This window comes from Ranitomeya imitator, chromosome 2 (assembly GCF_032444005.1).
Source record: "Ranitomeya imitator isolate aRanImi1 chromosome 2, aRanImi1.pri, whole genome shotgun sequence".
Taxonomy (NCBI): Eukaryota; Metazoa; Chordata; class Amphibia; order Anura; family Dendrobatidae; genus Ranitomeya; species Ranitomeya imitator.
Window position 1 is genome coordinate 127,534,504 of NC_091283.1, and position 13,155 is coordinate 127,547,658.

Here is a 13,155-nt window from a genome sequence, read left to right on the forward strand (position 1 = left end):
TGGTCCGCATCCATGGGAAGATGGATAGCACGGCCTACGTGGAGATTTTGGCCAAGAACCTGCGCTCCTCCATCAAGGATCTTAAGATGGGTCGTCATTTCATCTTCCAACAAGACAACGACCCAAAGCACACAGCCAAGAAAACCAAGGCCTGGTTCAAGAGGCAAAAAATCAAGGTGTTGCAGTGGCCTAGTCAGTCTCCTGACCTTAACCCAATTGAAAACTTGTGGAAGGAGCTCAAGATTAAAGTCCACATGAGACACCCAAAGAACCTAGATAACTTGGAGAAGATCTGCATGGAGGAATGGGCCAAGATAACTCCAGAGACCTGTGCCGGCCTGATCAGGTCTTATAAAAGACGATTATTAGCTGTAATTGCAAACAAAGGTTATTCCACAAAATATTAAACCTAGGGGTTGAATAATAATTGACCCACACTTTTATGTTTAAAATTTATAAAAATTTAACTGAGCAACAAAACTTTTTGGTTTGTAAGATTTATGCATCTGTTAATAAATCCTGCTCTTGTTTGAAGTTTGAAGGCTCTAACTTATTTGCATCTTATTAAACCTGCAGGGGGTTGAATACTACTTGTAGGCACTGTATAGCGCTAACATATTCCACAGCGCTTTACAGTTTTGCACACATTATCGCCGCTGTCCCCGATGAGGCTCACAATTTAAATTCCCTATCAATATGTCTTAGGCTACTTTCACACTTGCGTCGTGCACTGCACGTCGCAATGCGTAGTTTAAGGCTATGTGCACACGTTCAGGAATTCATGCAGAAAATTCCTGAGAATTCCGGACATTTTCTGCATGAAATCCGCAAGAAAACCGCATGCGTTTTTGCCGCGATTTTGACGCGTTTTTGCCGCGATTTTGACGCGTTTTTTTCCGGACACTTCCCTATGCATTTTGGAGTGGGAAATCCGCAAAAAAAACGCAAAAAGATAGAGCATGTCCGAATTTTGTCCGGTATGCGTTTTTTTTGCGGAAAAAAACGCATCATGTGCACAAAACATCCGGAATTCATTCTAAATGATGGGATGCTTATTGTATGCGTTTTTTTTGCGGTTTTATAGCGTTTTTATCGGGAAAAAACGCAACGTGTGAACACAGCCTAAGAGAAAAAACGCATCCTGCAAAAGTGCTTGCAGGATGCGTTTTTTCTCCATTGGCTAACATTAGCGTCGCCTTGCCACACGTCGCAACCGTCATGCGACGGTTGCGCTGTGTTGTGGCGGACCGTCGGCAGCAAAAAATGTTACATGTAACGTTTTTTGCAGCGTTGTGTCTGCCATTTCCGACCGCGCATGCGCGGCCGGAACTCCGCCCCCACCTCCCCGCAACTCTCAATGGGACAGCGGATGCGCTGGAAAAATGCATCCGCTGCCCCCGTTGTGCGGCGCATTCACTGCTAGCGTTGGTACGTCGGCCCGACGCACTGTGACGGGCCGAGTACGACGCTAGTGTGAAAGTAGCCTTAGTGTTAACTAAGTACTCTGTTATTTACATGTACTATTACTATTTATTTACTTACTACAGGGTATTTGCTCATTTTATTTATCAGGTTCTGTAAGCGTGAACCTAGTCTAACTTTTGTGATCACTGTTCAGCAGCCTGAACACCGATTCATTTAAAACCAGCTCCAAGACATCCTTGAGGCCAGTTCTTTCACACATCATCACTCACCCACATTTTCCACAGCTCTTCTATTTTTTGTTTTTTCAAAAGCCTTAAGCATTTTTAAGGCCTTTGGCCTTTTTATCAAAATACAGCCTGATTTTTCTGCTGTTATTTCCTCATAGACTCCTTTCCAAATATTCAGAAATGCCAAGAATAATGCATGTACAAAATGTCAGAAAATAAAAAACACCATTAAAAAATGCATGGGATTTCTAACATGCCTAGTAGGGAACATGAAAAAATATTGTATTTCTAGAGGAGCCCTACAGTGTATTCACATGACCTACTTCTGTTTTTTTTTTTTTGCTGCAAAACTTTAGTGAAATAATGCAACATATAGGTTAAAAACATCCTGACGCATATTTATTTTTCTTTCCCGGATTCAGCCCCATTTTACTGATTCCCACACTGTCCTGGCCATGCGTGCATATTTGTTTTCATTACTCTCGGATTTTAATATTCATTTTATTATGCAAGCTGTGTCCTCTAATAAAATATTTATTATTTGTATGCATTTGTCTGATATTTTTCTATAATGGAGTAATATTTATTTATTTGTATCGGTGGCTAGGATGTGAGCCCAGGCTTGTGCTATGTGATTCTGAGCCACAGGTAGGGAGCATGTAAAGCAACGCACAGTACACCAAGGTACAGGTTCACCTCCTTACTAATGACACTGCACTTGCCCTACACACAGCTCATCAATAGAAATAGACCATGCTGTCAGATCACACTAGTTGTCCCCACAGATCAACACTGAGACTAGTGGGGAATAGAGATAAAAAGCCCAAGAAATGAGATAAGCAGAAAAGGAGGTATTGCATGGAGGGTTTGATTCTTCCAACTTGTGAGCATTCATACACTTCTATGTAAGATCCACCAACTCCTTTAAGAAAATAAAATAATTGTCCCTCACATTTGCTATAATATAATTCAACTACAGTATTTCACCTCCAATACCAATAGGTCTGTCTACGTTCAGAGTGAGGCCTCGTTCACATGTTCAGTATTTGCTCAGGATTTTAAATCAGTTTTTGTATTTCAATAATTATTGTAGGGTATACCTCAGTATTTGTAAGCCAAAACCAGGAGAGGAACAATCAGAGGAAAAGTATAATAAAAACCCGTCACCACTTCTGTATATATCACTCACTCCTGGTTTTGGCTCACACATACTCATGTAAAATACTGACCAAATACTGCTAGTGTGAATGTGGCCTTAAAAGGGAACCTGTCATGTCCAGAAACACCATTTACCAGCACATAGTGGGTCAATCTACAGCAGCTACAGGGAGAAAATTAAGTTTAATCCTCCATGCAACCGCTCTCTTCCAGTGATCGGGGAGGTGCAGGTATTAGTCACTGCTCATTATGGTAAGCTTCCTGTAATCACTCCCCGGCACATTGATTGACAGCCAACTCTACAGTGTATGTGTGCAAAGAGCAGGTTGTCAAAGCGCAGGGGAGTGATCACAGCATGCTCACAATTTAATGAGCAATGACAAACCGCTACTTGCAATGCTATGATGACTGGAAGCAAGCGGCTGCAGGGAGAATGTAACTTTATTTTCACCCTATAGCTGCTCTTCTGTAAGACAGAAAAACATTATTTACCTGCAGATTACCCGTACATCTTGCATATCTGGACATGAAAGGTTCCCTTTAAATCAGATCTGTCATTTTCATCAACTGTCCTATATAAAAGAGCAGCATATTACAGCCACAGGTCCGTATTTCCAGCAGTCAAAACCCCCAAAAAATGATATATGAACACAACCGTCATGTTGTATGTCTGCCCCCAACCTACCTGTAAGAGAAGAAAAATATCTTTTGCTATACTCACCTGCGGGGCGGTCCCGTCCCATGGGCGTCGCTGGTCTTGGTCCTGTGCCTCCTATCTTCTTATGACCCCCGTCCTCCTGCTTGCTTCGTGTGGCTGACGCATCCCTTCGTCATCTACACAGTGTCCTCGGCACCGTGCTCCTGCACAGGCGTACTTCTCTGCCCTGTCAAGGGCGGAGCAAAGTACTGCAGTGCGCATGCACCAGGGCTCTTTGACCTTTCCTGGCACCTGCGCCTTGGCAGTACTTTGCTCTGACCTCAACAGGGCAGAGAAGTACGCCTGCGCAGGAGGAGCACGGTGCTGAGACGCGTCATCCACACGAAGCAAGCAGGAGGGTGGCATCACAAGAAGAAGGGAGGCATCGGACCAAGACCAGCAACGCCCATCGGCCTGGACCACCTCGAACGTGAGTATAATAAAAGTTATGTTTTTTCTCTTACAGGTCGGGTTGATGGCAGATATACAGCATTAGAGAATGCCGTGTATCAGCCCTGAAAGGTGATGGCCGTATCTCTTATCAGCCAATCCAAGTGACAGGTTCACTTTAAAGATTTTACAACAATAATAAATCCTTACTTTTAAAATGATCTTGCTAAAACAATACCTTTTTTCAAATACAATTATTTTCCAAAATGTCCATTTTTTTTCTATTTCAGGCTTATCTGTATTGCCAGATCACTGGCCTTCCTATTTGCTTCTGCCCACCTATCTCTTCCACCAGCAGACTTCTCCTACTTTGGCCGAGCATGTGCAGATAACATATATAGTACAGAGGACAGCGCACATAACCCTGTTCATAACCCATAACTTTTGTCAGAGCCAAAATGATCCTGTGGAAAAAAAGAAAAGAAAAAAAAAAAAAAGACAGCGGCGCTCTGCTAAGTTAGTGTGTCCCAGATATGGGCTGCATGAAAAGTGGGAGCACAATAGAGCAATATAGAACTACCCCATCTGATTATGGCATGCACGGGACAAGCCAGGAGTCACAGTAAGACTAAGTGCATACGTTGCAGAATTGTCGCGGAAATTTCCGCTGCAATTCTGCAACTCCTGCTGCGGGTATATCACATGCTGAATTGGCATGCATATTCCCGCTAAACACTAGCGTTTTGCAAGCGTAATTAGCTTGCAGAATGCTAGCGTTTTCCAAGCGATCTGTAGCATCGCTTGGAAAACTGATTGACAGGTTGGTCACACTTGTCAAACATAGTGTTTGACAAGTGTGACCAACTTTTTACTATAGATGCTGCCTATTCAGCATCAATAGTAAAAAGATCGAATGCTAAAATTAAAAAAAAAAAAAAAAAAAAAAAAGGTTATTCTCGCATTCCGACAGCCCCCGATCTCCTCAGCGGTGCACGCGGCGGCTTCGTTCCCAGGGATACTGTGTGTGAAGGACCTGGGATGACATCACGGTCACGTGACTGCGACGTCATCCCAGGTCCTTCGAACACAGCAACCCTGGGAATGGAAGCCGCCGCGTGCACCGCTGAGAGACGGGAGGACTCCGGGGGCCATCAGAAGGTGAGTATATCACTATTTTTTTTTTCTTTAACAGTGATATGGTGCCCAGTCCGTGGAGGAGAGTCTCCTCTCCTCCACCCTGGGTACCATCCGCACATGATCAGCTTACTTCCCACATGGTGGGCATAGCCCCATGCGGGAAGTAAGCGGATCAATGCATTCCTATGTGTGCGGAACCCCGCGATTCCGCAAATTAATGAACATGCTGCATTTTTTACCGGAATGCGTTTCCACTCAGGAAAAAAACGCAGCATGTGCATACAAAATGCAGATTGCATTCTTTTAATAGGATGCTTAATGTGAGCGTTTTTTCCTCGGTTTCATCACGTTTTTATAGCGAAAAAACACACAAAAAACTCAAAAAATCCGGAATGTGTGCACACAGCCTTACTGCGTGATCTCGGCCATAGCGCAGGCAGACAGCTGCAGTGAACAATGCCATGCATGCTCAGCACACAGTCTGCCAACCTCCTGCGAGTGCCGCTGTCTGCCTGGGCCCATGCACAGGGTTATGTGCATTCTCTGCTCGTCACCACTAAACCATCTATACATACACAAACTATACTAGAACCCTTACCCCATTGAAAACAATGGGGACCCGAACTTTGGAGCTGGAAAATTCTCTCTCTAGTTCGCTCATCTCTAGTGATCATGCAATATATTAATTTGCCTAAATGAGAAGAAAAATCTATACATTTTTGGTAATTAACTGCCTTTGAAAAGTTTTTTTTTAATTTTTTCAAAATCTGTTCCATATAATTTAAGAGTCTATATGCCGTGCCTACTCAGTGATTGACAGCTCATGTAGAAAAGGCTGTTAATCATCGAACAGTACCACCTACTGGACTCCCAAGACCAGAACGAACAGAGATTTAGATCAATAAAACTACAAGTGATACTGAACCTTTATACCAAAGACTCTGACATGTTTTATATACTTTCCTACATGCTTGCAGAACAAACTGCATTTTTAACATGATACCCTTCCTTTAAAGGGAGTCTGTCAGCACATAACTAGTCAAACCAAGTACAGGCGCTTGGTGCGTCATGGCGTTTTCCATCCATCTCTACCCTTCTCTGGCTTGCCAAAGCTGTCAATCAAAGAGTGGGGGTGGAGATAGAGGGGAAACAAGCTGGTGGTAAGGTGTATATAAATGTTTGGCCAGGTCATAATGCACCGAGCGGTGGGACTTGGCTTGAACAGCCCTTCTGTGCTGACAGAGGCCCTCCAACACAGATTTCTGAAGAATTTCAGTTATTGTTAGATATGTTAGGCATGTGTACCTGTTGTATAGATGGGGCTCCAGCTCGCATCGCTGCATCACCTGTTTACATTCAACCAGGAAGGGACAGATAACACTCAACTTATCCAGCAAATTTCTCACCAAAAGGCTGGATTTGTGACAGTCCTGAAAACCCAACTTCTTGCGGTCCATAGGACAAAAGTCCTTCTCATGTAGAAAATTCTTCAGGCACTTGTAGCAGTAAGTGTGACCACATGGCGTGTCCATAGGTTGGAGCAATGGCTGCAGACAGATGTGGCAGACCAGTTCATCGTCCACCTCATCTTGGAAGTTGTAGATGTGGTTTTCAGATGACACGTGAGGTTGCCCACAGTCACGACAGAGCTCAAGGGCTGTGGAAGTTACATCCAAGGGGTCAGCCATTGCCTGGTCCTTTTTTCAGAAAGCGAGGTGCTGCCAGCCATACAATCCAAGAGGTTATAACATGTTCTCTAGGAATAAAAACAGGAAGAAAAAAAAAAACGTTAAAAAAGGAGGAAACAGTGACTGTTGCTCTAATGATTACAATACTAACCAAAGAGGCAGACAGACGGTGAAACATTAATGAACTATGAATGCATTCAATGCAATAAAGAAGTGGTGCTCTCACATACTAAGAAAATCAGGTCACGTGGAAATCCTGGCCATAGTCGGTCTTCTGGTTGCTGAATCACTATACACATCAGATGAGTTTAAAAGCCGGAGGCGCCAGCAGCGTCGCTGGAAATCAGAAAGCACTGCCATCCAAAGACTTGCAGACTTAAGGCCCCTTCACATTAAAGGTACCTTCACACATAACGATATTGCTAACGATATCGTTGCTATTTGTGACGTAGCAACGATATCGTTAATGAAATCGTTATGTGTGACAGCGACCAACGATCAGGCCCCTGCTGGGAGATCGTTGGTCGCTGAATAAAGTCCAGAACTTTATTTCGTCGCTGGATCTCCCGTGGACATCGCTGGATCAGCGTGTGTGACACCGATCCAGCGATGTCTTCACTGGTAACCAGGGTAAACATCGGGTAACTAAGCGCAGGGCCGCGCTTAGTAACCCGATGTTTACCCTGGATAACATGCTAAAAGTAAAAAAAAACAAACAGTACATACTTACCTACAGCTGTCTGTCCTCCAGCGCTGTGCTCTGCTCTCCTCCTGTACTGGCTGTGAGCCGGAAAGCAGAGCGGTGACGTCACCGCTCTGCTTTCCGGCTCCCAGACAGTACAGGAGGAGAGCAGAGAAGCAGAGCGCAGCGCTGGAGGACAGACAGCGGTAGGTAAGTATGTACTGTTTGTTCTTTTTTACTTTTAGCATGGTAACCAGGGTAAACATCGGGTTACTAAGCGCGGCCCTGCGCTTAGTTACCCGATGTTTACACTGGTTACCGGCATCGTTGGTCGCTGGAGAGCGGTCTGTGTGACAGCTCTCCAGCGACCAAACAGCGACGCTGCAGCGATTCGGATCGTTGTCGGTATCGCTGCAGCGTCGCTAAATGTGAAGGGGCCTTAAGCGACGCTGCAGCGATACCGACAACGATCCGGATCGCTGTAGTGTCGCTGTTTGGTCGCTGGAGAGCTGTCACACAGACAGCTCTCCAGCGACCAACGATGCCGGTAACCAGGGTAAACATCGGGTAACTAAGCGCAGGGCCGCGCTTAGTAACCCGATGTTTACCCTGGTTACCATGCTAAAAGTAAAAAAAAACAAACACTAGATACTTACCTACCGCTGTCTGTCCTCCAGCGCTGCGCTCTGCTTCTCTGCTCTCCTCCTGTACTGTCTGGGAGCCGGAAAGCAGAGCGGTGACGTCACCGCTCTGCTTTCCGGCTCACAGACAGTACAGGAGGAGAGCAGAGCACAGCGCTGGAGGACAGACAGTGGTAGGTAAGTATCTAGTGTTTGTTTTTTTTTACTTTTAGCATGGTAACCAGGGTAAACATCGGGTTACTAAGCGCGGCCCTGCGCTTAGTTACCCGATGTTTACCCTGGTTACCAGTGAAGACATCGCTGGATCGGTGTCACACACGCCGATCCAGCGATGTCTCCAGGGAGTCCAGCGACGAAATAAAGTTCTGGACTTTATTCAGCGACCAACGATCTCCCAGCAGGGGCCTGATCGTTGGTCGCTGTCACACATAACGATTTCATTAACGATATCGTTGCTACGTCACAAATAGCAACGATATCGTTAACAATATCGTTATGTGTGAAGGTACCTTTATCTACAGCACTCTGGTATTGCACAATTGTGCTTATGCTGGCGATAAGTGCTCTTTTTAGATTAAAAAATGAACACATGTCCCTAGAATATACAGCGCCAGGTCCAGCCCATTACTCAGTGACACGCAGAAAGTCAAACATCTCTAGGCAGTGAAACCTAATGTAGCAGCTCTGCCCATTGCTAGGCTTGATGTGTGCCTCCTGCTGCATTGCTAGGACTGTATGGGAAGCAGCAGCATGAGGGAGGTAACAGATAATCTGCAATATGCTAAATACCTGCATGCTCCAATGTTCAGACTGTACAGGCGCTCCTCTGTCTACATGCCCAGGACATGTCATGGCACACACAGCCTTACAGGCCTAGCTGTTCAGCACAGGCACGGGCCACAACACAGTGCTGTCTGCAATGGTTTGTGTTACCAGTCAACCAATCTATTCTTTTAGAAATGTTTGCTGCCGAGGAACCAACAGGAAACACAGCAGTAAGTCTGTCACATATCATAACCCTTTCACAGCCGGCCTGCTCCTACCATGCTCCAGGTTTCTGACATAGGAGAACGCATCACTGTGTGGGTTAAATAGATGACAACAATCCTGAGGCCAGGTCAATACAATCTATACAAGGTTGCATCAAATGTCTAATGCAATGTATAATGTCAAATACAGTGAAAAAGACCACCCAAAATTGCACTAAACGATCATCTTTTGGAGGTGGCAATCTTCTCAAAGATGGGCTTTAAACATATTTATTATGCTTTCCCTATAATGCGCTATCTTATTCTGCAGCGCTTTATCACTACTGTCCCCGATGGGGATCACAATCTAGATTCTCTATCAGTATGTCTGGAGTGTGGGAGGAAACCGGAGAACCAGGAGGAAACCTAAGCAACCACGGGGAGAACATACAAACTGCTTGCAGATGTTGTCCTTGGTGGGATTTGAACCCAGTGCTGCAAGGCTGCAGTGCTAACTACTGAGCCAGCATGCTGCCTGGTCTTAGATTAACGGGCCTTCAAATATTGGGGGTTTTTTTTTTGAGGGGGCTCACTGTAGAAAGACATCACACTGTTAATGCTTCATACACCACTGTGCATTTTTTCTCTACAGGCTTCTATGAGGAGCCTGAAAAAAAATAAGCAAAAAAAAAACAAAAATGTCCCGGCTTTTCTAAACTAAAGCACATTTTTAAAAAAAAATACGATGCGTGAATCGACACATAATGAAGAAAAATAGCAATAAACCAAGAGCAGACTGCTATAGGGTAGTTTGGTGCAGACACCTGCACAAAGAAGCGTTTTTTTCGCATGTAAGGATATGGTGCTAGGCAGATTTTAAGAAGGCTTTACAAAACAAACTAGAAAATGAGACTAGCAAAGGTTGTCATCATTACTTCAAATCTATTGCTCCCCTACAAGAAGGCAAGCACCAGCTGAATGTACTAAAGTTACAGAAGAACTCTAGGATATTAAAGACCAATTTGCTCTGATGTTTATTGCAGATATGGAAATAAATAAAAGATGCAGTATCAGCAGTGTCTATAACTATTAGGGATTTAGAGGGTGGGAAAAGAGTACTTAAGGTAGGAGCCAAAGTCTGAAACGTTTGACCTATTACCCATTCTGTTCCCCATCTCCAATCCTGGGAGATGATGCATTTCATTTTATGCCTAAATCACCCTTAAAGCAATAATGGCGCATTAACCAAGAAAAGCAACAGAAACCAGGGGCAAGCAGCAATAAGCGCATTGGCATTCCTCGACACAGCCCTGTACTGTCATTTCTTTCCATCAGATGAATAATGTCTGGGCAGAATCTCAGCATCCTTCCCCTTCTGTGAGAGACAGACACACAAACAGCTGCTGCGCATCATTACATAAGACCAGCAGTGTTCACAGCTAGACTGTGTGCAGCATATTGATGAAATGCCGCCATTACTCTTCACTAGCCAATGAACGGCATCTTTTTATAGCACAGAACAGAGGCCTAGGTGACATATTTTACACTCCCACACATCACAATAAGGACACAATCACACTTCGGTGGCATGGAACAAGCGGGGGATACTCTGCGGTGGTAAAATATTTGATGCCAATATGTAATTGTAGAGAAAGATAATGATCTGCTAGCTGTGCACACAGCAATATTTACACAACCTGTAAGGCTTCTTTCACACTAGCGTCGGAATCTCCCCGTCGCAATGCGTCGGGGAGAGATTCCGACGCTAGCGTTTAACGCATTGCACAATGGAGGCAGCGGATGCATTTCTCCAGCGCATCCGCTGCCCCATTGTAAGGTGCGGGGAGGTGGGGGCGGAGTTCCGGCCGCGCATGCGCGGTCGGAAAAAGCGGTCCGTCAGGAGCAAAAACCGTTACATGTAGCGTTTTTTGCTCCCGACAGTCCGCCAAAGCACGACGCATCCGTCGCTCGACGGATGCGACGTGTGGCAATCCGTCGCAAATGCGTCATCAATACAAGTCTATGGGGAAAAAACGCATCCAGCAAGCACTTTTGCAGGATGCGTTTTTTCTGCAAAACGACGCATTGTGACGGATTGCAGAAAACGCTAGTGTGAAAGTAGCCTTAGTGAGAGCAGGCACAATGCCATGGCGGATTTATTTAGCAGCTGAGGAACATGCACCTGGGATACAAGCTCAGCATCACCCCAGGGTCGTCATGTCGGTATGCCTTTTGTATTGCGGGATAGAAAAGCACAAATCCATGTCCATCCTGTAGAAACAACCCCATTTACGTGTAAGGAAATGATCTCTGGAGTGAGAATGCAAGGTAAACATTTTAATTTAACAAGTATGTTCTCAGGAGACGCAAATGGAAAACTGCCATTTTACAGGATCAGCATTGTGCATGAGATTTCATGAACATGCAGCAGAGTGAATCAGCGACACATTTATGCTGCAAATTTGAAGTTTGTAAAACGCATGATTACAACACGTGTGACCACTGCAGCCAGTCACTGGGCTCAGCAGCTCGTTCTATCTACATCATTGCTCAGATCAGTGATTGTCTGCAGCAGTCGCACACATTGTAGCTGTGAGGAGGCAAAGATGCAACACTAAAGGTGGAGAAGGTGAGTAGTAAGCCTTGGAGGAACTAAAAGTTCAACCCCTTTAAGCAAAAATTTCCTGTCTCAAACACATTAGCCCCGTTTCATCAAAGCAATTTTGCCAGAAGTCCAGCGTAAATTGCTTTGAAAAGTTGCAAAATTTTACTGCAGCTCGGAGAGGTGACAAAATTTTGCAACTTTTGTCATTTCCATGATAATTTTTCACAGCGGCGCAAAAATGGGTGGATATGGGGCGCGGCAGGTGTGACGCCACATCTTGTCCAATTTATGATAAGCTGTGGCATTCACCAGAAATGTCACTCCAGTCAGAGATTGGAGTAAGATCTCTGGCGTGATTAACAGAGGAGCAGGTCACTCGTCAGATGCTCCGGATTCATTAAAAGACGTGCGCGTTCAGGATTGGGTCTGGATTCTGACAGAATCTGCTGGCATTCCACATCTAATCCACGTAAGTAGAATACTTTACACTACATTCATATGCAACTGAAAAATCTGTGGGGAATGAAGTGTGTGCTGCGGCTATCCACAGCATGGTCATTATTTGCACAGATTCAGCATAGGAAAGTTACAGATTAGCCCTATTGGATTACATGCAGATCCCCTAACACATCCATGACAGAACCCCATGTTTCAGCCTCATACACTATTAAAAACAATGCACCTAGGATTTGACAGACAAATTACACCTGTTTCAAAATAGCTAAACCTTGGAGACACTTCCACAGAGGAGAAAGATGGGGCAGAATAAGCAGCTAGGTTCATGGACTCTGTTATAGGGCTCACTCACACGACTGTCGATTTTTTCATGTGAGTGAAAAATCCGAGTCAGTGCACACTCGCATGAGAGAATCGGGGCACAGGTGCAGAGGAGAAAGTAATACCTTCATCGCTTATGTCCGTGGTAACCAAACTGCACTCGGATGTCATCCGAATGCAGTCCCATGTATCACCCACACCCGTATACATGTATGTAACAGAGTCTCCCAGCCAATCGAAGCAGATTGTTTTCTTGAAAATAATCGCAGATTTGAGCTGCCCCATAGAATAACATTGGTCTGGGTGCTTTCCAATAAATTATTGGATAGCAGTCTGCCGTGTTATGCGCTAGTGTGAGCGGGCCAAAATAGAAAGAGTTGGACCATTGTCCTAGTATTATAGTAATAGACATTTAAATTTTGAGACTAAAAAATTTTGAATTTTACGTGCCCAACCCTTTAGTTTTTCCCGAAAATGTGCAGCAGCCAGATGCTTATTCCTCTCTTCCCATGGAGTACATATGTGCTCTCATCAGAGGAAAGTTTCCATGCCTATGGAGTTTTTTTCTATGGCCAGCTTTATGGTCAGGTTCAGCACTGCTCCGGTTGCCTTCTAAGTCATGTGACGACAATTCCAACTCTCCGGACCACATTGCGCTCTATGCGTGACCCAGAAGTGGTTCTAACAATGTAAGTCTATGGCACCTCGTTCTGAAGCTCCATAGGATTACACACTAAGTGCCAGATCGTAATGTGAGCCG

At 44.7% G+C, this 13,155-nt stretch overlaps 1 protein-coding gene across 4 annotated transcripts in view; it reads right to left on the minus strand.

Annotated features, from left to right (window-relative positions):
- Positions 1-13,155, minus strand: part of LOC138662083 (ligand of Numb protein X 2-like) — a 118,214-nt gene that overhangs the window by 34,836 nt on the left and 70,223 nt on the right. For 3 of the 4 annotated variants that reach the window (XM_069747219.1, XM_069747220.1, XM_069747222.1), the window contains one exon: positions 6,340-6,790. In XM_069747219.1, the coding sequence (XP_069603320.1) occupies positions 6,340-6,722 (383 nt within the window). In that variant the 5' untranslated portion in view covers positions 6,723-6,790. Of the gene's footprint in view, positions 1-6,339; positions 6,791-6,952; positions 7,098-8,554; positions 8,755-13,155 lie in introns of those variants that run through there. The other variant, XM_069747221.1, reaches the window with a different exon arrangement.